Source organism: Amphiprion ocellaris, chromosome 4, assembly GCF_022539595.1.
Source record: "Amphiprion ocellaris isolate individual 3 ecotype Okinawa chromosome 4, ASM2253959v1, whole genome shotgun sequence".
Classification (NCBI taxonomy): domain Eukaryota; kingdom Metazoa; phylum Chordata; class Actinopteri; family Pomacentridae; genus Amphiprion; species Amphiprion ocellaris.
This window is the reverse complement of record NC_072769.1, coordinates 23,982,028-24,007,912: the sequence shown is the minus strand read 5'-3', so window position 1 is coordinate 24,007,912 and position 25,885 is coordinate 23,982,028. Positions and strand designations below refer to the sequence as shown.

The 25,885-nt window shown below is 41.1% G+C and overlaps 1 protein-coding gene across 1 annotated transcript in view; it reads right to left on the bottom strand.

The window, feature by feature from the left end:
* Positions 1-16,549, bottom strand: part of gpr179 (G protein-coupled receptor 179) — a 42,862-nt gene extending 26,313 nt beyond the window's left edge. Inside the window, exons 1-2 of the mRNA XM_035950890.2 lie at positions 14,916-16,549; positions 13,616-13,724 (exon numbers count right to left, since the gene is read on the bottom strand). Coding sequence (XP_035806783.1) covers positions 13,616-13,724; positions 14,916-15,865 — 1,059 coding nt within the window. The 5' untranslated portion in view covers positions 15,866-16,549. The remainder of the gene's footprint in view (positions 1-13,615; positions 13,725-14,915) is intronic.
* Between the last annotated feature and the right edge of the window lie 9,336 nt (positions 16,550-25,885).

The following is a 25,885-nucleotide window of genomic DNA, read 5'->3' as shown; positions in this document are numbered from 1 at the left end:
AAATCGCCAAAAACAGTAAGCCATTCTCTGATGGAGAGTTTATAAAAGAATGTCTGGTGGACTCTGTAGCGTTTATATGCCCGGAGAAGAAAGGAGCGTTCGTTAATGTGCCCCTTAGGAGGCGAACCGTAACGAGGCGGGTGGAGAGCAGCGCCGAGAATCTGGAGCTTCAGCTGCACAACAAAGTGGACGATTTTGACGTTTTCTCCTTGGCTCTGGACGAGAGCTGTGATGTCCGTGACACAGCCCAGTTACTCATCTTTGTACGTGGACTAACAGAAACCTTTGAGATGACGGAGGAGCTGGCAGCTGTGCAGCCAATGAAGGGAACCACGACGGTTCACTGAGGTAAATACAAGCATGAACAAACTGGGACTAAAATGGGAGAATTTGGTTGGTGTTACAACTGTTGGCTGTCCAAATTTTGACAGGGAAAAATGTTGGACTTTTGAAACGGATGCAAGATAAAGTGACTGAAATAAACCCAGAACAGAAACTGATATTTTTGCATTGTATTATACATCAGGAGGTGCTGTGTAAGTCAGTGCTAAAAATCAACCACGTGACTGATGTTGTAGCTAAAGTAGTTAACTTCATCAGGGCAAGAGCATTGAAGTACAGACAGTTTGTTGTCTTTTTGGAGGAGATGATAGTGAACATGGTGACCTTGGTTACCAGACAGCTGTCAGATGGATCAGCCTGGACAAGGTGCTTAAACGAGTTTGGGATCTGAGAGCAGAGATTCAAGAGTTGGGCATTGTACATCATTGTATTATTTAGTTTACTGTTTTTATTGAGATATATTGAACATTGCTGTAAGTGTAGTGGGGAGCTGTTGTCTTTCTTTATGCTTCACAGTCATCTTAATGTAGATTTAGAAAAACTGACAACACCTCATAGCGTTCATGATGAACAAAAACTGACATGATAAGGCAAATTTCAAATCTCTGCCAGCTGATGGTCATATTGTTTTAGAATAAATTCTGAGTGATGGCATACTTACTTCGTTTGTAAAAACAGTGACTGCTGAAAAGTAATTAAAGCACTTGGAAAATCAGTTTCACATTTTAAGTATGTCTTTATGATAGTAAATATCTACAACTCAATAGGCAGCAATCATAGTTTGAATGAAAATACAAAATCTTTCCTTACATAGTTGTGTTCTGTGTTCCACATTTTCATTGTATCATTGTATTGTTTCGTTTACTGTTTTTATTGAGATATATATTGAGCAGAGCTTTTAAGCGTACTGGTCCGGCCCTTAACAACCGTCAAAGTTTCTCATGTGGCCCCGTATGAAAATTAATTGCCCACCCCTGTAATATACTTATTCACTAATTTATACATTGAGTTTGACCAGCTGCTGATCTTCATGCAAAACTTAAAACTGTAGGTAGGTAAATGGTAAATGAGCACTTTTAAACTGGCTTTATCATTGTGTGATTTTCTTAAAATGTGTTTGTTATAGGTGTCAGTAAACCACTGATGCATCAGCCTATTTTGGGTTTTGAACTTTGTTTTCAGATTTGGAGCATTAAATATTACTGGCATTAATTTCAGTCATTGGCAAAATATAGTCAACTGCAATTCTACATGATAATAACGATCATAATGATAGCTGCAAATGCTAATAAACAATTTAGAACTTGATTTTGATTTGATCCAGACACCCTGCAGCCAAGTTTTCATGAATTAAACAGCCGAAAGACAAACAAAAAGTTTCTGTCGTTGGAGGATTTTTCAGGCTGTTATTAATTGCTTACAACTGATCTATAAAAGATTAAGAAATAATGCAAATACATCCACTGATCACGGCTGATCAACCCTTTGTAAATGATGCTGAAAGAAAGTGGTACCAAAGTAACTTCCTGCTCAGCTGACATCATCATGGAAACAGAGTCTCCTCCATCCTAAACTAAAATGGAAATTCCATTTTAGTTTTAAGCAGGAAGGTTTTTTTACACCCAGTTACACAAAGTCCCTCTTAAAACTGCTCAGTAACAGTGAACACAAACAACTCCACTGACAGCTGCTAATAAAGAAGGACTTCTTGTCCTATTAGTGTAGTGGGTAGACAAAATAACAGAAACACACAGCAGCAGTACACCTATCAGGGGTTCTGTGTTTGTGTAGTTTCTTCCCAACTCAATTTTACTCATGTCCATTTGTTCAATTTGTTGAAACGCCTACAGTCTCTTGCATTAACATATCTTATTAACACACACACATACACCCACACACATGCAGTCAACATGCGCCGTCCTATCAAGCAGCTCACAAACTGTTGCACCAGTTGGCTTCCGTAAACCTGATACAGAGCGAAACAAAGCTGTATGTATTATTTTTATTAAAAGCACTTAGAGAATGCAGTACTCCGCCAAGGCTGTTCAGTCATATCATTTCTAATGGATGAAATCTTGAAAAAAATTATGGCAGAAATCATGGCAGCATAAAATGTGGTCTTCAAACTTCATGTGGCCTTCAGATTAGCTCGAGAACAGTGCTTCAGCAGAGAGCTTCATGGAATGGGTTTCCATGGCCGAGCAGCTGCATCCAAGCCATACATCACCAAGTGTAATGCAAAGGATGGGATGCAGTGGTGTAAAGCACGCCACCACTGGACTCTAGAGCAGTGGAGACGCCTTCTCTGGAGTGATGAATCACGCTTCTCCATCTGGCAATCTGATGGACGAGTCTGGGTTTGGCGGTTGCCAGGAGAACCATACTTGTTGGACTGCATTGTGCCAAGTGTAAAGTTTGGTGGAGGGGGGATTATGGTGTGGGGTTGTTTTTCAGGAGCTGGGCTTGGCCCCTTAGTTCCAGTGAAAGGAACTCTGAATGCTTCAGCATACCAAGACATTTTGGACAATTCCATGCTCCCAACTTTGTGGGAACAGTTTGGAGCTGGCCCCTTCCTCTTCCAACATGACTGTGCACCAGTGCACAAAGCAAGGTCCATAAAGACATGGATGACAGAGTCTGGTGTGGATGAACTTGACTGGCCTGCACAGAGTCCTGACCTCAACCCAATAGAACACCTTTGGGATGAATTAGAGTGGAGACTGAGAGCCAGGCCTTCTAGTCCAACATCAGTGTGTGACCTCACAAATACGTTTCTGGAAGAATGGTCAAAAATTCCCATAAACACACTCCTAAACCTTGTGGACAGCCTTCCCAGAAGAGTTGAAGCTATTATAGCTGCAAAGGGTGGACCGAGGTCATATTGAACCCTATGGATTAGGAATGGGATGTCACTTAGGTTCATATGCGAGTCAAGGCAGGTGAGCGAATACTTTTGGCAATATAGTGTACCTATGTCCAAGAAAACAGCAACAGCCAGTTTCAGATCCAGATTATTCTATAGTGGTGGCCAGGCTGAGACCATTATCCACACTGGGGTGTTTAATTGTAGTTTGAATTTTACTTTTTAGAAAAATAGTACTTACTGGACATTATTCCAGGTGTGTGTACCCCTCTAACGCACTTCACTATTACTCCGCCAATGAACGTGGCAGAGTTATGTGAAGATTGCCGTTGTTTTGTCCGTCTGGTTGTCTGTCTGTTAGCAACATTACTCAAAAATGGATTTGGATGAAATTTTCAGAGAAGGTCAAAAATGACAAAAGGAACAAGTGATTAGATTTTGGCAATGATGGAGCTTATAGTCTGGATCCACGGATTTGTTAAAGATTTCTGTGTCATTGCCAGATAGTGGCACGGCGTCACTGTAACTATGACAACAAGTGAACACTACATCAGCTGCCTGCTGAAAATCACGATTGTGATGCTACTACAAATCCACCGCTGTGGACTTATCAGGACTTATCCGTCAAAAATCATACAAGGAACAATTGATTAAATTGTGGGAGTGTTTCTGAGTGCCATCAATTCCCGCCGCCCACTACATATTTAGGTCACATGATTCGGTATCTGTACATAACGTACACATGCATAATACACGCCTGTGCTCAGCACAAGGTCATTTTGTTTGTTGGTACATCTATATTAAATGGACACATTCTATGTCACTGTGATTTCTGATCATCAATAACTAATAAACAAATGCTGCATTTCTAAATAAAAAATGCTGCATTTCTGGCAATGCCATATGGGGGAATGAACAGCCTTGGTGGAGTACTGCGCTCTCTGAGTGCTTTTCTAGTTGCTTATGTGAGGTTGCCAAACTTTAGTTTATAATTGCTGTGGCCATCCTGGGCCTTGATTTGACTCCACCCCTGGGAACAGTAGAACATTACTGATGCAATCTGTTGACTTTCAGCCTGAGAAGACCATTAAACAATGTTGACTCCATATGCTAAAACTCTTAAATGTGGCATGCATCTCGGTTAGAAAGTGCAAATGTCTGCACAGATACACAGTTTGATAGATTTAGGACAGCAGATAACTACAGTATGATGTTAGTGTACTATTGAATGTTAAGTAAATGTTACTTGGAGTTCAGGTTCATGATTTTCAATTCACAGTGCAAAATAAAAAAAGTCTCTCTTGAAGATAGATGATTGTGCACAAGTGTATTTATAAAAAAAGATTGGTAATTATATCATCACAGGGATAAATGATCATGATATCCCTCAGACATCATGGCAGCGTTAAAACGGACAGGAGATAAATCTAAAATTGGATCACATTTACATGAACAGAAAAAGCAGAAAAAAGAGCTAAATGAATCCCAAACAAGCTCTTATCTTAGCAAACCAAAACAAGAGTGGCAGTTAGTGAGCCTCTAGTTATAACAATGTTGAACTGGGAGGATATGAAGCAGCGCTGCTCTTTGGTCTGCAGCATGAAGCTAACAGCACCTGAGTGAACAAAGGTTAAAAACAGGGTCGCATTACTCTCTCTCACTCTATTTCCCACTGATGCCAGCTTCAATTTAACCAGTCGGGACAGAGAAACAAATACACGCACACGCATACACACACACACACACACGTCACTTGGATGCTCTGTGTGTTAATCTAAGTTAAAAGCTAAATGGATACATAATGCCTCTACTGAGAGCATTATCCTTTCCTAGAGAAATCCTGTTCCCCAGCGCGCATGCACACACACACACACACACACACACACACACGCGCACACACACACACACACACGCACGCACACACACACACACACACACACACACACACACGCGCGCACACACACACACACTGGCTCACATATGTATGTACAAACTCACAACCCCCTTACCACATGCCCAAAGACCTAATGGCGCGGGTTGGACATTAATGCCATATGGATTAGAGACAGCGGCCAACTTAATTCTCTTCATGGTCACATCTCAATTCAACAAATAGTTGAAGTAAATCAGTGGATTCACTCATCTGTCATGTTTATGTTGAAATACTGGCTCATCCTGTCAGCCACTTCTAAAGCTTTTACGGCTTCATGGCTGCCTCAAAGCCTGTTGTTTGCATCAGGGTTTGTAGTCTTACTCTTGAACCGTCAAAATCTACATTATTTTATCATGTGTACAGCTCTACACTGCCTCCCGCTCACTGGTTTGGCCAACAAAAGGTGCCTGATCTATCCAGCACAACAGGGCCGGTCGATAGCTAGACTCATCATCTCTGTGGTTCCCCAGTGGTGGAACGAGTTACCAAACTCTGTTCAACCTGCAGAGTCTCTCTCCGTCTTTAAGAAAAGATTAAAAACCCAGCTCTTTACTGAACACCCTTGCACTTGACATACTAAAAAAATAAAAAAAAAATAAAAAATTCATAACACTTGTTTTATGGCACGTATCCAAGGTGTTTCCTCCTAACTAGATCCTTGCTTGTGTTTTACCTACTCTCAGATGTATGTTGCTTTGGATGAAAGCTTCTGCTAAATGAAATTGTAAAATTGTATGGTACTGGGTCTCATTAAATGTTTTAGCACATTAAGATATATATGAACCATTATGCACACAATGTCTTACTACCGAAAGGTTCTGTAAGGGTGATGTTGGGAATCAAAAGCATTTGGGTCAATATATAATTGAGGGACTTTTGAAGTCCATGGGATATATCTTGCATTCATTTTTATTAAAAGTAAAAAAAAAACTAATGCTTTTTATGTTCATTATGATCATGTCTTGACAAATTGCATAATTATTTATTATGGAAACAATCACTTATTAATAAAAAATGACTGGATATCACTAAAATGTCAACTACATAACTGAATTTAATAACAACCACCTTCTAATTAGCTAAACAATAATAAAATGAGCTGATTCAAAAAATGTTTTGATTGTGTTCTTTTTATTATGTTGAAATAATCATGACAGATATTTCTTTTTTGGCAATATATCAAATTTTATATGGAAAACAAATTGTATCTGTGTCCGAGAAATCACTTTCAACTAAGCTACCCATTACAAAAACACCTCTCAAGGAAGTGTGTTAATTCCAGATCACATGACCTGCTCCACATGATGTCATTTCCTCCTGAAGAAAAGACTGGCAAGACTCCAAGACTTTCTGAGTTATTTAATATAAAGTAGTGTGTGAGTCAAGTGTGGGTTTATCGCATTACAACAGGTGTGCTACAATATCTTTGTATATAACTTTCAATTTTACTCAATTGTAAATATAATATTTAGAAGAATCTTTCTCTAAAAATGTCATGTGGTGTTTGGTTATATGCGGCCATGTTGATTTTAGACCTGAAAACAGCAAAAATGTCAACTATTATATCTGTTAACTATGTTACAAAAAGATCCGCATTTATATATTGACCCATTTACAGTTGTTTCAGAGGGTAACCCTGAAAGGGAGACAGGATTACAAGCATCTGAGTGAGGGGAAAGATGCAACAGTTTATCATTTTACAACAGCGATAACTGCACACATTTTCTAACCATCTCTCTAAGGCTCCAGTACTAGTGCTGCATTGGGTTGTACACATGAAGTGTCACAAATAGTTAGGTGACAATTCGAAGAAGACAGCTAGAAAGACATGTACAGGGTGCGATTCATATACTTGCTCACAAAATGAAAACACAACTCCTAATTTCAATTTGGCCACTATCCCTGTTAAAGTGATCTCCTTGCGCAGGAATCCACCACTCCCAGTGCTCCTGCAACACTTGTAATGCTCTCTGTAAACATGTCAAGCTCTATCTGCAAAGAGCACTGAATCTCTCAAACTGTGTCAAAATGGTGACTCTTCAACATGAAGTTCATTTTAGGGAACAGTAAGAGGGGTGATTGTGTTGTTGTGGCCAAGGAACCTGTGTTAACCCCTGTGCTGAGGCCAGGTACACACCCCATTGGAGTGCTCTCTTGCCATCACACCAAAGTTCAGGGTCGTTTGTGCCCAGATAATCTCCTTCAGACACCTCAGGATGCTACAGTAGAACTCTGCTTCAATAGTCTGACACTGAGCGATTCACTCCCAATACACAGCCACGTTAATGCTGAAGAAAACAACCAGCATGCTTCTGGTGCACTCCTGATCTGATGTGCATTGTCGGTTTTTGAAATTGTAGACTCCTCCACTGGGAACACGGTTGTTTCCTTTCTCAGTGGTAACTGCAGACTCACAAAAAATGGCATGAACAATAACGAGAAAGAGAACTACGAGGAGGAAGAAGAGGAGGTAGAGGAGGATACAGCTGGTCGAGACAAGGGAACCAATCGGAGGGCAGAAATGTAGAATGGGCGTGAACACTGACCAGCTGCAATGAGTTTATTGGCTGCCTGTAGAGCCGTTCAGGTCTTTCTTTCTCTTGATTTCCAGAGGAATAAAACCAGCCATCCATTCAGAATTCCAGTTAGGAAAACTGGGATATCATGCTTGGAAGATGGGGATACTGTTCCAAACACTGTGAGGTTGGAATGGATCAGCTTACACTGTGGGAAAGGACATAGCTTGTGTGGCGCACACGAAGTATATTGGTTTTTTTCCAACTTCCAAATCCAGACTCAAAACTCATCTGTTCAAGGCTATTTATTCTCTCTAACTGCCTCTTTCTTTATGTATGCTTTTTATTATTATGTATGTTTTTTTCTTTTTTGTATGGTTTTATCTGTTCTGTTGTATTTGATTTTCCTGTAAAGTGGCCTTGGATGTCATGAAAGGTGCTTACAAATAAAATGTATTATTATTATTATTATTATTATTATTATTCTTATTATTCTTATTATTATAACTGTGCATACTGCACAAAAGCCACGGTTGTACAATTTCCAATCACAGTTATAATGGTCCTTTTCATTAACATTTCATCATTCCAGTTGCTGACTGATACAGAATTTGAAATTTTCTTCTCTTCTCCAGTTTCAGGTCCATGGAGAAATCGACAACCTACCAGTGGTCACAAAAAGGTGTGTAACAGAGGTCCGAGAGCACGGTGTCATGTAGTCTAAGGACTCCCGACGGTTACTGCTCACACATGTTGCACGACCGTGACATGATCTGTGCACGCACAAGTCAAATAATAATTGACTTATATTTTTTTAATCTACCCTATATAGCAATTCTCCTTCACCTCCATTCAGTGTGAAGTGGGTGTGAATGTCATCAGCTGTGTAAAGTTTCAGAAAATGGTCAAACACCCTGTGTCTGACACTCGAAGGGTGTTGGAGTTGGGGCTTTCTGAGGCTACTGTACAAAGCAAAAAATCTGCTTTATCTGTAACTAATTTGAAACTGACATAGTGCAATCCTCTGTGTAGCTCTTTTTTATTTGTTACTTAACGATCTGTGACGCTTTTCATGTCTACAACCCAACACAACACCATCGCTGTCTCCCTGGAGAGACTGCATGAAAATGTGCGCCACTGTCACTGATAGTAAGCAATATCATGTCTCCCTCTTTGCAGCAGCTACACATTTCATATCTGGTTTGGCCGGACAGCGTGTCTAAAGAAGTAGTTCTGGCAGACCATAACCTGGCCCTAGTGTAACACTGGAAATGTCTGCGGGAAAGGCATTGCCAAAGCTGATAGACTATTCTTACACCTCAAAACTGCATTCAGACCTCCATTAGTTCTGAGACAAAAAAAAACCCACCATGTCCTTGTTCAACTCAGCGAGGCCACTGTTGGCCTTTTTGGCTACACATTTTTACATGATAGAACAAGGAATGACAAATTCAGATGAGATGAGATGAGATGAGATGAGATGAGATGAGATGAGATGAGATGCAACACAACAAGAGGAGTTTCCATGGACCAGATATGAACTACGTGAGAAGAGACAAGATGAGATGGGAGAAAACATGGCAGGGCAGGAAAAAATGAGTCGATGACTACATGGGATGAAAGGAGACCAGATGAAACATGGCATGACAGGATAAGAAAGGATATACATGGATGAAATGAAGGTGGTGAGAAGACGACAACAACGGGACAGGACAAGAAGAGAAGAGATGGCAAGACAAGTCTACACAAATTAAGGTGAGACGTGACAAGATTTTAGGTGGGATAGTTCATGACAAGACAAGAGACAAGACATGTTAAGAGATGAGGTAGGACAAACAGGACGGAACATATGGGTGACCCAGTACACATTCTGCTCAGTCAAAGGGTTTGAATCCTCTAAGCCAGGTGAGGCAGGACGGGACAAAGGGTGCCGTGTGGATTGGGGATTTTTGGGAGTGTTCTCCTGTGTTTCAGAGCTCTATGAGTGTGGTGCATAAGAGGAAGTATGTCAGCGGGCTGGATTATCACCATAATCCATCAGATCATCCTGCAGCCCGCCACCCAGCACAGCCATCTTTAAATAGACGGCTGAGATGAGAGGTGGAGGATTGGGTATGGACAGACAAGCTGGCAGAGAAAAGGGCAACTGAAGCTGGAGTCGATGGGGGAGCAGACAGAAGAATGGAAGTGTGAATGGATGAAAGCATGAGCAAAGGATAAAAGGCTGAAATTAAGTAATGAGCACAGACAGACAGAGCTTAAAACATTCTGAGAGGTTGTTTTGAGTGTCTCTCTGTGATGTAAGAGTTAGACAGCTTGCCTGTTGTTTAGTTAGTATGGCATTTCAGTGTAATGATGCTGAAGCACTTTACATTGTGCCGAGATAATTCTTGACCTTGGATGCAGCAATTAGCACCACAGTAGCTGTTGCAGCACTTTAACCACGTGATCTTCTTCAGCAGATGCACATTCATCTATAAAGTGAGGAGATTCAAATTTCAAATTCTGCCCAAACCATCAAGAAGTTAGCATTATATCCAACCTTACAACTTCATTTTCAGATAGCATTAGAAATGTTGTAGTAGCTGCTAGCAGTACTTAAAGTTTGATGAAATGTGTTGATTTAGCACCTGCTATTTCTATAAGTTCACTTTTAACAACATGTACAGCTGTGTTGATCTACTCTACTTTGCTGTTTTTCTTTCATTGTTCCTCTTGGATATAGCAGTAGGACATGACCACGAGAGGAGGTGATAAAATCATCCTTTTCTCCATCAATAATTCTCTGGTCACTAGTTTCTCAAACCTGCAGAAATATAACCATCAAGCATCATGGCACCAGCCCCCTGCAGTATCTGAATCACTGAACAAATCTGAGATGTGGGCGGTGATTCAGAGATCAGGACTAAACTAGGTCAGATCTTTCACTCACCCAATGTTCAAAATCCAAACACCAAACTGTTGCTTTCCCATCAAAGAGAAATTTCTCCACAAAATCAGATGGAAACATGATCCACCCATCCCAGGCTTTTTAAGCTTAAAATCTAGCCTGTCTGCATCACAGGCAGCATAAAGAGTTTAGCTAATTATAATTGAGTGGCCACACTGATAGGCTGAAGGTGACATAGTATTTCACAGAAAGGAGGCATCGTAATGACTCATTACTGTGATGGAATTCTTGTAAACAGGTGGAACCCCTAGATGAAATTGACTTGTGTCCAGAAAACTCAGGAGATCCAAGAAATGCATGAAAACAGGTGTATCCAAACATCCCATCCATCCATTATCTATACACCACTTAATCCTCATCAGGGTCGCAGGAGGGCTGGAGTCTATCCCAGCTGACTTAGGATGAAGGCAGGGGACACCCTGGACAGGTCAGCAGCCTATCACAGACTACATACACTACCGTTCAAAAGTTTGGGGTCACTTTTTTCAGTGAAGATAACATTAAATGAATGATAGATTCAGTGTAAACATTGTTAATGTGGTAAATGACTATTCTAGCTGGAAATGGCTGATTTTTAATGGAATATCTCCATAGGGGTACAGAGGAACATTTCCAGCAACCATCACTCCTGTGTTCTAATGCTACATTGTGTTAGCTAATGGTGCTGAAAGAAAACCCTTGTGCAATTATGTTAGCACATGAAAAAGTGTGAGATTTCATGGAAAACATGAAATTGTCTGGGTGACCCCAAACTTTTGAATGGTAGTGTATAGAGACAAAACAATCAGACTCACATTCACACCTACTGACAATCTAGAGTTGGTGTCAAACATACGGTTTAAAATCATTTTTAGACCTTGACAAGTTGTTTTGATCATAAAGCAAAATACTACATTGTTCAGTTCTGGTGACTAAACGTTTTGTGCCTTTGTAGATCCACTGTGATCTGTAAGTTGTATTGTGTAAATTATAAACTGAGGCATAATATTGTTGAAAATGCACTTATTTTTCTTGAGAAGATTCATATTGTTCATAATGTTTTGTTACAAAGGTAGTTTGTTAAATGTGAACATTTTCAGAATGTGCTTTTTTTGCACTAAAACAAAGGGAAAAATTGGGAGTTGTCGCTATTTTAAGGTTATCATGCTATGATTTTACTTATCTGGCCCACTTGAGATCAAATTGGTCTGTAAGTGGCCCCTGAACACCCCTGCATTAAAGAGAAGAGTTCACTGATTAGTTTGATTGAGGAGAGTCAGAGATGTCTTGACACAAGTAAGCAGTATCCTTGCCATCCCAATTCTGAATCACTTCCAGTCAACAGAGCATCAACAGTATACTACTACTTATAGAGCTCATCACGTGCCCAGTCTAGATGTGTGGTCTTTGGAAGCACTGTTCTGGAGTCACAGTGACCCTTTAGCCCATTGTCCACAGCAGTGGCAGCAGAAATTCAGTCATAATTATGACGGTAAGTAATCTGCTGCAGGTATGGTACAGTGTGTTCCAAACAGTGCTGCCCAACTTACCTAGTAAAAATTCTATGCTTAATCCTTGAAAGTGAAAATACAGAAAATTCGACACCATATATGTAATAATGAGTAAAGTGGAAGCCTATTTAAAACATACAAAAAACCCAAAATCAAACTCAGAACCCCTGTAACATCCATAACTAATATTTCATGATGACGATACTGACCATTCTGATGATTAACAGATGCTGCATCATGAGTAAGGTAACACTTGACTGCTTTATGTCAGGCTTTTGTTTCTGTTGTGTGTCTTACATGCTAGAGGACTGATTTTATCACTGGAGTCCATTTGATGCCAATTTTCAAACCCACCTCTCAGAAATTTGCTCTGTAATTTTGCAGTGCAGTTTAGAGTTGGCATGTCCACAAATTGTCTTAATTTGGCTGCGTTGTGTATACAGCTTGTCGAGCCACACCTACAAGAACTTGGCAACATGGACATTGTGCTATAAACACCTAATTTCATTAGGATTAAATGATGGAAAAGAAGCGGTGCAGCAACGGTTTCACAAACTTGTAACGGTTGGAAGTCTGTGGCAATGGCAGCAGTCTATACTGATAGATTAATGAAGAAGAAAAATGACTTTGCTTTTTGCCTTGTGGTCCAGATCTTACAAGCAAGTAAGAGTCTACAGCAGTGCTAGGAGCTCTGTGAAGCTGAAAGTATTTACCGTAACACCAGCAGGCTAAAATGTTCCCCACAACAACACTTTCATTCTGATGTTTAGAAGAGCATCACCATCTTTGTTTGCTGTGGTAGCATGCTGACAAATGCTAACTGGCTATATAGTGAGGATTGGAAAAGTATGCAATGAAATTACAACTGAAACTTTAGGGAACATGTATGTCTTTTTACAGTAATCCATCCAGTACTTTTCTAGACATTTTGCTAACGACCCCTAACCTGCCAGAGTTTGTCCCAACCCATAAATACATGGAAAGGAATTTCACTGGATAAATAAAAACTTGTCTGGTGGTGTCAAATTAGAACTTAGGAGATCACCAAATCATTTGCAGTGGACCTTTAATGTCTCTACCAATTTTCAGGGTAATTTAGCAAAATGGAATAAATATGAATCCGGACCAAAATGGTGACTGGAGAGAAAGACGAATCAAAGCCGCCATCCCTAAAGCCCTATTGCAAGTGTGCCTAGAAATACAAACAGCTATATATTGATGGTGCTGAATCCATACCTGCACTATAAAACACTTGCTTGATCTGTGGATAGAATTTTTCATTTTATTTATTTATTTTTTTAACCAAATTTTATATAAACCCATTGAACAGATTTTACAGTTTAGATTTGAGCAAACAACTGAAGACATGACTTTCTTGGCTGTAAGTTCTGTTACCGGTTGTTATTTCCCAAGTAATTTTATCTGTTTGATCCTCAGTATACTGAAAACAAAGGGGCAGGAAGTCGACTGTTCAACTCGAGCTCACAGCTAGTTCCTGTCTCTGGCCTTCATCGCCTTTACCTCCATGCTGGTGCGATTGCACTGGTGAGTATCAGCAAACCAGCCATCCCCTGTTGCACACTGGTCCAAGTCGATGTTCTGAATGTTGACATCCACACGGATCACACCTCTAACACAGAACACACACACACACACACACACACACACACACACACACACATACACACACACACACACACACACACACACATAAACAAACAGGAGGAGGGAGGGTCACAGATGCGAGTCAGGATAAAGAAACAAGAGCAATTCCAAATATCATCAGACTCATTAGAATAATACTTTTCCTTCTGCTGCACATACAGCCTGGCATTTAAGTGGATTCCCTTTGAAATGTCAGATTTTATCCAAGTCTGTTGATTCAAACACACTTTTTTAAAATTCCAAATACTTATCAAGCTTTTCTCTAGTGTGCTGAAAAAAAGGTCAGAGGGTCCAACACAGAACTAGAGAGGCAGGTAAAATATTGCAGCTTTTTGCTGCGCTATCCCTTTTAGTGAGTGAGAAAAAAATGCATATTTTCAGACTCCCAACCAAAACGGAATCTTGCTTTGAATATGTTTTGCAGGCAATAAAGGCCAAAGGTTTTTTTCTGTAGCTTCACAGAAGAGCACAAAAGTCATCTAAATGGACTGAGGAGATGTTTCTCAAACACTACCAATAGATCAGTTTGGTCCTTACAAGAAGGACTTTGTATAATCAAGAGCTCCAAAGCTTTGTTTTGTGTTTAAATACGCTCAAGAAGTAAGAAAATAGTTTCGAAACAGGATTTTGCTGTCAAATTGCTGAAAAACATTTAAAGCCCTCGTCAAGACCCAGGTGCACCTTTCATCCGAATAGGCAACATTTACAAGTCTTCATAGCCACTTTTAGTTGCAAATAACAAATATTCAAAATAATCATTGCTCCATCTATATTGTGTAACTTTTTAGCAGCATTCCATGATTGGTTTCCATTATTTGCATCATACATTAAAAAATGCCTTTGGTTCAGCTTATTTGAGGGTAATCAAGTCCACATAAACTTCAGGTGACCCCGGTGACCAATACCAGGAACAAGTGATTAAAAATTTCCAACCGTACGTCTGCAATTACTGACATTATCAGCACGAGAAAGCCTGCTTGTGTTTGTGCCTTACATTGCTTCTGCAAAAAGATCAGTTCACCTTAGCATGTGTTCTTGCAGTGTGTGTGTGTGTGTGTGTGTGTGTGTGTGTGTGTGTGTGTGTGTGTGTGTGTGTGTGTGTGTGTGTGTGTGTGTGTGTGTGTGTGTGTGTGTGTGTGTGTGTGCAGGCCCTAACCTGAACTCTGGTGTCAGGTCAGGTTTGAGGCCATAGAAGGAGGTGGACAGAGTGAGCATCCAGCCAGGCACAAAGCGTCCATCCTTGCAGTCCAAAAACGGGGCACTGGCCCAGCGTACCCCACTGCGATTGGTCACATAGCTGTCGCCCTGCCCCCACTTAGGCGTGTCCAAGGTGTTGAGATCGTTGAGGAGCACCCTCTTTGACAGGGCCGCCACGGGCTGGTTGGACTCAGGGAATTTAAATCTTCTGAACCAGCTGTCGTCAGGGGCCGGGGCTGGCGGGTGCAGGCTCTCCCAGGCCTTGGACAAATCCTGGAGGATGATTGTCTGCACCTTGGCCGTTGGATTGCGGGTGGCACAAAGGACCAGTTGTGGCACCGGTGAAGTCGGGTCAGCGTCGAAGGTGAACAGGGCCCGCTGGATGAGCACGTCGGCCTCCAGAAGGGCACGGACCAGAGCATGGTACCACTCCATATCCTCTTGCACTGTGCTCTCCCGCAGGTCACTGGCCTGGAAGATCATGTTGAGGAAGTTGGCAGTATTAGCCAATGCATCCAGAGGTGGGCGTAGGGGGGCACTGAAACTGATGGGCAGGGGTCCAGTCTGCCCAGAGGAGCTATACGGCCGTGAGCAGCGGGCAACCTCCAGAGTGGAAGGGTCCCCGGTGTACAGGAAGGTCTCTGCTGGTGACCAGTCTTCCTCCTCTTCTGTGGGAGCTTCTGAAGGCATCATTGCAAACTCAGAAGGCTCTGTGGGACTGCTGGGAACCGTGGAGCTATTGGGGCTGGTGGGACCTGTGGGACTGCTGCTGATTTCTGGATTTCTTGTAGTGTTTGTTAAAGAGTCAGTACTGTTGGATATCTCCAAAGTAACTCCTGAGGGGAAGTCTGGAGTCACCTGCGCTCTGAGGACGGATGGAAGCAGGAGAAGAAGCCAAACAGGACCCATCCTGGATTCACTCTGGAGGAGAAAACCCGGAGGACTGAAGGGGGTCACACACCGACAACACTTTTTGGCCCCTTTGGAATTCCTTTTGAAGAGAAAAACGTCACATGTTGGCGGAGGTTTGGACTTCTCGTGGGGATTTCTTCATCTTCATATCAGCGAGGCACTGCAGCAGCAGGTGTCCGGGAGAAGCGCTGCCACTCGGTCTGCGGAGCGCTCACACTCGGAGCGCACAGCTCCATCTGTGCACCACACGGACACATGCGCTGCACGGAGAAATGATTAAACCTGCGAGTCCTCGGTGTCGGTGGTAGGAAGAGGTGACTGACGAGGGGAGCAATCCCCGCATCCCTGCAGTCCGTCCGGTGCCTCTCAGTCTCCGTTTTCGGAGCAAAGCAGACGCAGAGTACGCAAGAAGGAGGAGGAGGAGGAGGAGAAGGAGGAGAAGGAGGGAAAAGCCTTAAAGTTGGGGGATCCCCGTGTCAGGTGGGAGGAGGGGGAGAGAGTGTGTTGTTGAGATGGAGGGATGAAGGGAGAAGAGCAGATTTCTCTCGTTTCTCTCCACTTCTCTTTTCTGTTTCCCGCTCTGCTATCTGTTGCTCCAAAGAGCTTTCAGTCCATCTGACGGCGGCTTGGATGCTCTTCCACTTCTCCACTCCCACCCCTCTCTCTCATCCTTCCCTTGCCCCCTCCCATCCCTTCATTCACCCCGTGACTCCCTCCTCCGTATCGACGGGGACGCACACCAGTGCTGAAGGGTGATGAGAGTGGTACATCTGTTGTGTGTGTTAGTGTGTTCACAGAACAGAGGATGATGCAGGCAGTCAGAGATGAGGGTTAAGCTCTGCTGCATTTGGGCATCCATCAAGAATCTACCCGCTAGGATGGATGGATGGATGGATTAACCCCTCCCTCACAGGGAGAGTGGACGGAGGAGAGGATGCTCTTTTGCTGCATGCGCGCACGCACACACACACACACACACACACACACACACACACACACACACACACACTTTGGAGACACGCTCACACACATATTGGGGAAGATTATACATGTGAGAACAGCAAGAGGAGATTTGAATATTATCATTGTTTCCAGGTTTTTGCAACATCAGGGAATTCCCCACGTGTGTGTTTGTGTGTGTGCAGAGGTGTGCAAGAGCAAAACATTGCTGTAGTGATTCTCTCTCTCTTTTTCTGTGTGTGTGTGTGCGTGCGTGCGTGCGTGCGTGCACGTGTGCTCACCAAAGTCTGGATGAGTGAGAGATGCTGCATGAGAAGCGTGAGAAAAATCAAGGGAAGAAAGCGAGACGCACGCTGGGAGGAGTGATGCAGGCAAGAATCCTTGTTTTGGTGGCCATGGCAACCGGTTTCTCAGAATCCCCGCCTCCTCCAACCCCCACCCCTCCACACACAGACACACACGCTTGCACTCATATACTCACAAACACCACACCCACCCTGGGACTTCACTGCAGAGCAGCAAAGGTGCGGCAGTCGAGCCTGAGAAAGACAATAAGGCAGAGAGCGTGTGTGACCTGTGCATGCATGTGGTGTTGCAGTGTAACCGTGTTCCTGTGTGTTTGCATGGAAGTGACAAAAAACAAGTGTAAAGGATGAAAAAAAATGCTCTTAGTAAAATACACCATGTATCACATTCTGCTCCTTCAGATTCCTTCTGTCTCTCTCTGCTGTTCCTCTGCTCAAGTTATTGATTGTGTCACACACACACACAGGTGCACAGGTCATAAGACACCAAATGCAGCACTGTAGCGAGCTCACACTTGAACACGCTTCTTACATTACAAACATCGTCATCGGTCTGTCAAATAAAATCTGTTATGACACACAACCCAAGTACCAATAAAGCCACTTTTAAACAATACACTGTAAAACAGCGCTGAGCTGCTGTCTGACGATGGAATATAAGGTAGATGTGTTGTATATCCAGATATCACAATATATTTGGGTGACATTTAAAATGGAAAAAACAACCTAATGTGTCTTAGTAAGGCTTCAGTGGACCCTGTCATCGATCCTTCAAGCCTTGAGCTCTATTGTATGGATGAATGCTATTCTTTCAAAAGATATTCCCTCATTTATTGTTTTTATGATGATGGTGGAAAGTCCAAGTCCCTCATAGGTGTTCAACTGGGCTGGAATCTGGTGACTGTGAAAGAGATAGCTAATGATTGACATCATTTTCATCCAACTATTCAGTGACCCCTCATGCCCTATAGATTGGGGACATTGTCAGCCTGAAAGAGACCACTCCCATCAGGATAGAAATGTTTCATCACAGGTCAAAGGTGACCTCTCAGTCCATCTTTGTATTAATTTGCAGTGATTCTTCCTTCTAACGAAACAACTGGATCCAAACCATGAACAAAATGCTCCCCAAAGCATAACGGAGCCACTGGATCTCACCCACCATTGCTACATGGATCAAGGGTTCAGGTTTTCCTTCAATTTGTCACTCATCTATATTTCTTTATTCTGTCTTAGATGCTCTTCAAAAGAACATTGGAGAACAAAGAGCGTCCTCGTTGTCCTTTCACGTTCTCACTGGACTCACTGGATGTAGACTACAGGTTTGGCCACAGATTTCACGTGACCTCCTGTTCTGCTATTGATGTGTCATTGTTTTCTTAACCCTTGTGTTGTCCTGCGGGTCAAAATTGACCCGTTTTAAAGTGTGAAAATGTGGAAAAAAAATATATTTTCACAGTGAAACTTCTGATGTCCACATTTTCAACATTTTTAGGAAATATTTGAACATATTTGGTGTAAAAAAAGAAATGTTAAAAATGTTTCTTAAGAACATTTACAAAAAAATCAACCAAAATCCAGCGAATTTCGCTGGATTTTGGTTGATTTTTTTTTTGTGAATGTTCTTGAAGAAAATATTAGAAGTTTTACTGATATATATGTAATCACTTTAGATATTTTTAGGATATTTTTTGGAAGATTTTTTCTCATCTTTTTGAAAATATTTACAAGAATTTTCTTGCCAAATTTGGGGGATTTTTTAAAAACAACTTTTAAGGGAAACTTTTAAGGAATTATTGGAATTTTCTTCCTGAAGGTTTTGCAAATTTTCAGAAATTTGGGGAATTTTTTGCTCAATTTTTGGATTTTTTTCAGACAAGGAAACAATATTTTTTGGTGCCCATAAATGAGAACAACAGGAGGGTTAACCCCGTTCACTATGTGAACAAGTCCCCATCACTATTTTGCATGGACACTGTTGCTACAGCTGTGATTGTTTAGAGAAATACAAACAATCCAGAGCTTTTAATCCCCTCCTAATGAGGTGCAGCCAGACTATTCTGCACAGTGTCATTGCTAGAGAATGGCCTGGCTATCAGAGAAGATGTTCTTCCCACTTCCTGCACATTTTGTATATACCTATGCATATCTAGGTACTCATCATGTGCTGTTCACATAACAGACTGAACATGGCACTGAATAATTTGTGTAAAACTGTAGACACTGGATAGAGCTTGTTTCATGATGGTGTTTTTCGACTAAAACATTCATAAAGACCATTTTTAAAACATCCCTAATCTAAATAAAAGATTTTTCCTAATTCTAACTCTAAATGCCAATTCATGGTTTCTGCACCATAGCCAGTTTATAAAAGATGGACATAGCCACCTAATGGTAGGTGTACTACTATTTTGAGTTTGGCATTTTGCTGTCACCATCTTGGTCTTTAGAAAACTGATATAAGAAGAGAAGGGAGGATCCGACTGAAAACCCAAGAAAGCTATGCATGGTGATAGAGTGGAACCTGCCAATTTCAAAGTAGCTACACCCCTAAACATATCCTGCTTTGATGTTTATTTTGCCCAAAATAAACTGTAATTTGCAAAATGAACATCATATTGTATTGGGTGAGACATGAAACTAACAAGTGAGTCCATAAACTTAATGGGATTTTTATTTTTTTTTTTAACTGAAGTAACAAATCAAGTGAGATATAGGATCAATTTCTCATAGACTTTACACTTAGACTTATTTTTCAGCCAGAGTTGTGTCTCCCTGCTGCCCACTGCAAAGAATGAAGGTATAATGTGCTTCTGCATTGGCTTAATTTTTTAGTCCTGGAAGCGAAGTCCCTCTTATATTTAGTCTGTGTTCCAAACACACAACAATCTGAGGTTTATATCCAGCACTGACAAGTTCTGACTGAAAGACAGAAATCATGAATTGGCACTAAAGATGTTCATACGACTCCCTTGAGTTTTTTGTTTTGTTCTGGGTTTTTTTTTTTTTCTTTTAAGTCTGTACATCTTTCTTGTAATGCATGACTCTGTTCTGAACAGGAATAATAAATCACAATTTGTAGTTTTCTGGGGAGCTACACACTGAAACTATTTCTTGAGAAACACCAGTCGCATGCAGCCTCCTGAAGTCTTGTCCTCAAGGTTGCAAGGTTTGCTCCCAGAGATGTAGAGAGACATAAATTATTCTATAGAAGGACTGGTCATATCTGGCAACCTGCACTAAAGACAGAGATAGAAGTGGATACACTGTTAAGATGAAAGTGATCCTCTGATTCTGTTCCATATGGGCTGGAATTATTCAGAGCTAATATGATGATTTTATAGGCACTGGTTCAAAGTCTGATTTATCAAAAATGAAGTATATATTGTGGGAAACTTTAAAAACAAGACTTGAAATAGATGGAGCATCAAAGAGAGAGAAGAATATGGAGTAAAAGCAGTTGATAAGATGAGTAATCAGACGATAAGAAAGGATGCATAAGGCAAACAAACGTACAGCTAAGTAATGTGTATTGTTAATGCAGCTGATCTTTGACCTCCAGGCTGCATCACATCAATATTCAGCTCTGCAGTGCAGGTTGTTAGTTTGATTACTCCACATAAACCTCCAATATGAACAAACAGTGCCTTCATCTCTGTGGCTTACATGTAAACACACACATACACACAACGACTGTAAGGATTAATGGCCCTTCATCCACTCTCCCATCATTATCTGCACTCAGCAGCAGCATCATCCATCACTGCTGGACAGCCTGCAGCGCCATCTGCCTGTCACACAGCACTAATACAACACTCCTCTCTGCTGTTGTTGCTGTGCAGCATGTGGTCCGTCAGGAATGAAGCTGAGAAGCTGAGCTGCTGTTCGAGGCCCTGCGGCCAACAGGGGGCCTTTAAACAGAGAAATATGACCTTATCCTGTGTTTATACAGCATTTTGCAAGAAGAAAGCCTGATGAATGGATGAAGCTGCGTGTTTTACACGTCCCAACATGCAATAATAACTCAAATTAGCTCAACAACGATCAAATAAGTGACTTTTTCTTAGACACATTCATAGTCTCAAGAGGATGTATTCTACTGACTGTGGTGCAGTGTACAGTTTGTTTTTTTCTCTCGTTAATTTATTATTTTTACATTGTTAACATGTCATTATGGTGTTTTCATATGCTAGAATAAAATAAAATGAGTAAAATATGCAGACACACCATGGCTGAGTATTTCCAGCAGTCTGTCAATCACATGGGTTCACACTTCTTGGGCTTCACATGTACGTAACAACAAACGTCTTCAGCGTCAGACCAGATCACTATCTTTCCAGTGGTACACATGGCTATAAAATTTAGACTGTACCTGCAAACTCAATAATGTGGTCATATTGTGGGGACTTTACAGTATATAGTGGTTTGCTGTGGCCAGTCTAATGTATATTCTGTCACTTCTAGGAGACCTTTAATCCGTTACTCTAGCTAACTTCTAAGCTTGTTGTTTTCTTGTATTACTGGTACCTTAAACAAGACAATGGTGCAGTCTTAACATAGCTGTTGGAGCTGGAACAGAAATGTGTGCATAGAAACATGAAAATATGCAGCTTCATTTGACTTAAGCATGACGCTACCTGAAGTCTGTGATACTGTTTTCTGTTCATTTTTTCCTTTAAAAATGTCCTTCATCATTTTATAGCTATAGTTTTCTGCATTTTGTTTTGATATATATTTTATTTGACCTATTTTATTCTCTTCTGTTTCTTCTACTTGCTTTATTCTCCTCCTCTCTGCATGCTGACTCCCACACTGAGCCAAATTAGCAGCAGGGAGAATTCGGACAGTCTGACTGTGCAGACTGTTGGCTGTCAGACCTGCTGACCAAATCCAGCCTCTATCAGCCAGGTGAGGAGCCACCATGTGCTACAGCAGCTCACAGTCACTCTGTTATACTTGCTGAACATGTACCATAGGCTGCACTAGCTCACATTTAAAATGACTGCCTCCACTCATGCTTTTGTGTCCTGTTGATTATCAAAAAAAACATGCAAACTTTGGTTGCTTTGAAAGGCAGTGTTTTACAGTATAGTTTGTTTACTCTTGTGTTCTATAGAAGATGTTTGTTTTGTTTTGTGGCAGCAGTTTAAACTAGGTATAGATTTAAGCTACACCACTGGCCACTTTATTAGGTCCACCTTGCTAGTAAAAAGTTGGACCCCCTTTTGCATTCAGAACTGCCTTAATTCTTGGTGTCATACTTTCAACAAGGTGTTGGAAATGTTCCTCAGAGATTTTGGTCCATATTGACATGATAGCATCACGCAGTTGCTGCAGATATTTTTTTTATTCTATATTATAGTAGGCAGTGGAGAGACAGGAAACGTGGGGAGAAGAGTGAGGCAAGGACATGCAGCAAATGGCCTTAGGTAAGACTCAACCCCATAACTGCTGAGTCGGGGACTATAGCCCTGTTCATGAATTCGCCTGCTGCAGATTTGTCGGCTGCACATCCATGATGCCAGTCTCCCATTCCACCAAATCCCAAAGGTTCTGTTGGATTGAGGTCTGGTGACTGTTGAGGCTGTTGGAGTGCAGTGAACTCATTGTCATGTTCAAGAAACCAGTTTGAGATGATCTGAGCTTTGTGACATGGTGCATTATCCTGCTGGAAGTAGCTTCAGAAGATGGTCCACTGTGGTCATAAAGGGATGGACATGGTCAGCAACAGTACTCAGGTAGGCTGTGGAGTTTAAACCATGCTCAGTTGGTACTAAGGGGCCAAAAGTGTGCCAAGAAAATATCCTCCACACCATTCCACCACCAGCAGCAGTCTGAACTGTTGATACATGGCAGGATGGATCCATGCTTTCATGGTGTTTATGCTAAATTCTGACCATCTGAATGCTGCTGCTGAAATGGAGACTCATCCGACCAGACGATGTGTTTTCAGTCTTCTATTGTCCAGTTTTGGTGAGCCTGTGTGAACTGTAGCCCCAGGTTCCTGTTCTTAGCTGACAGAAGTGGTACCCAGTGTGGTCTTCTGCTGCTGTAGAACATCTTCTTCAAGGTTGGACGTGTTGTGCGTTCAGAGATGGTGTTCAACATTCCTTGGTTGTAACCAGGGGTGATTTGCGTTACCGTTTCCTTTCTATCATCTCCAACCAGTCTGTCCATTCTCCTCTGACCTCTCAAATCAACAAGTCAACTACACAACTGCTGCTCGCTGGATATTTTCTCTTTTTGGACCATTCTCTGTAAACCCTAGAGATGGTTATGTGTGAAAATCCCAATGGATCAGCAGTTTGTGAAATACTCAGACCAACCTGTCTGACACCAACAACCATGCCACATTTAAAGTCATTTAAATCCCCTTTCTTTCCCATTTTGATGTTCGGTTTGAACTTCAGCAAGGTGTCTTTACCACGTCTACATGCCTAATTGCATTGAGTCGCAGCCATGTGATTGGCTGATTAGCTATTTGTGTTAACAAGCAATTGAACAGGTGTTCCTAATAAAGTGGCTGGTGAGTGTATATCAACTGGTGTCAGGCACATTTTGTGGTTTTCAGTTCTTCGGAGTTTCTCTCAGACTAAAGTTCTTCCTCATATCTGTCTGAAACTGTGGATTGAAGCCAACAGTAAGACAGAGAACCGTCTGTGAAACGTGACAGTACTCTGACAGAGGATTTAATAAACTTGTTCTTAAGTGAATCTTCATCATCAGATATCTGGGAGAGAGCCAGCTGGAACTGCTTCTCTCCCCAGCAACTCATTAGATGTGAGCTGGAAGACAGTTACTGGTGACAAGAACCCCGTATTTTAGTGAAAGAGCATCATTTTATTTATCTAGAGTGAATACTTCTCATTAGTTTCTGTTTTTAACTCTCCTACTTTACTAATGAGCAGTATCGGCTGCTTCATATTTTGGACATGCTTGCTTGATCAGATCCACAGACTTTCCTCAAAGCAAATCTTTTGACTTGTCATAGCAGGAAAAGCACATTTGCAACTAATGACTTTAATGAAGCCTCAGTTACTGCAATTACTGTAATAGAAGGAAGTAATTATTGTTATTAGTTACACCTGTGTTTTCCCAGGCTTCATGTGTCGAATCTATATGTTTAATTTCATCCTTTTTAGCATTCAGAACTGATTATTTTCACATGCTTGTTTATGTTTTCTGAGGACATCCATATTTCTATTAGTTTATTGGTCTTTTTTTCTTAATAAATTCCTTTGGCCTCAAATTATTGTTCCACTTATATCCCTATTTATAAAACTGATCTTGATATATATTTGTACATGATGTTAGAGTGCTGTTTCTTTAGCTGAACCTGAGTTGGATTTTGTCTTGTGGCCACTGTGTGTTCTTTCTGAAGGTTGGTTTGTGTCACCGTACTCAGAGAGGAAGTAAGGATTCTGTCAACAAAAGAGGGGTTTCAGGAACGCTCCAGAGTGCAGCAGGACTGCATGTCTATAAAGCTGTGTGCTTGCTAGAGACATATTTAAAACAAATGATTACAATTGGCACAGCAGAGGCTGAGGTATAGTTACTTTCAGGGTCTCTATGAGGACTCTGTATTCTCTAGCAAAACAACAGTTAGTTGTGATTTACCAGACAGGGAACTCTTGTGATGGCTGCTGTCTGTCAGGAGCAAAGACAGCAGCAGCATGATGATGGCCCACAGGCAGCCGGTTGGGGTGAATGCATGGACTGACAAAGCAGACTTTGACATGAGAGACTACTGTGTTTTTCCTGCATACTGACAGGCAGCATTTGTTCTTTAAAACACGACCAGATTCATTCTCTGTAAACCTGAAATAACTATCTTTTAGCTACTGTGGTGGTATTTGTGTCCACCTGATAAGTATTAGCCTCTCTTTTTGCTCTGTTTTTGGTCTCCACCAACTAATGAGGGGGATATCTGGAATTCTAGCTGCCGTGATCACCAGCGAATCTCTACCTGTGTCTGTATGCAGTTTGCAGGTGAACTGTTGGTGCATCGTGGATGTTTTAGAGCTTGTCTTCTGAAATTCAGCTCAAAATCATTTCAGTGAGAAAGAAGGAAAACAGTAATAATAGATGGTAAACCTTCTGGAAGCCACCCTGTATCATCCAACAGAAAAATCTGCAAAATGTGTTACATATTAACACTTTTTTTTTTTCCCAAAAATCAACAAAAAGCAATGTTCAGTCATCAAATTGCACACTGCACAATCTGTGTGCGAGACATCAAGGTGGCAGCGTCCGGTGTGTATGATGCAAAGGAACATTTTAAAATGAAACTGCACTAGAGGAATGTACTCAGCCACATCCTAAAATCAGCTCTCTCATTAAACAAACAAATCTGCTCAAAATTACAGAACCAATGTATGTACCTAATTTTAGGAATAAATCCATAGTATTACTTGAAATCACAGTAGAATTTAACAATTTTGTGTATTAAAGAAAAATAAATATTTGTTTAATATCATACATTTGTGAACATATTTTAACAATCTTTTTATGTGAAAAAAAATGTTCATTAAAATTTCCCCAAAATGGAAATTGTATGGTTACTTATAATTACAGTTCTTTCCTGTTATTTAACATTAGGCGTATAAATTTCTGCCAGGTCTTTGTCATTATATTGATATTTTTTCTGGATTCCAAAAATACAGATAAAAATCTGCAAATTAAAACGAAAACATCTGCAAATTAAAACGAGAAAATTCTGTACAATACATGTTTTATTTTATTATATTATCAT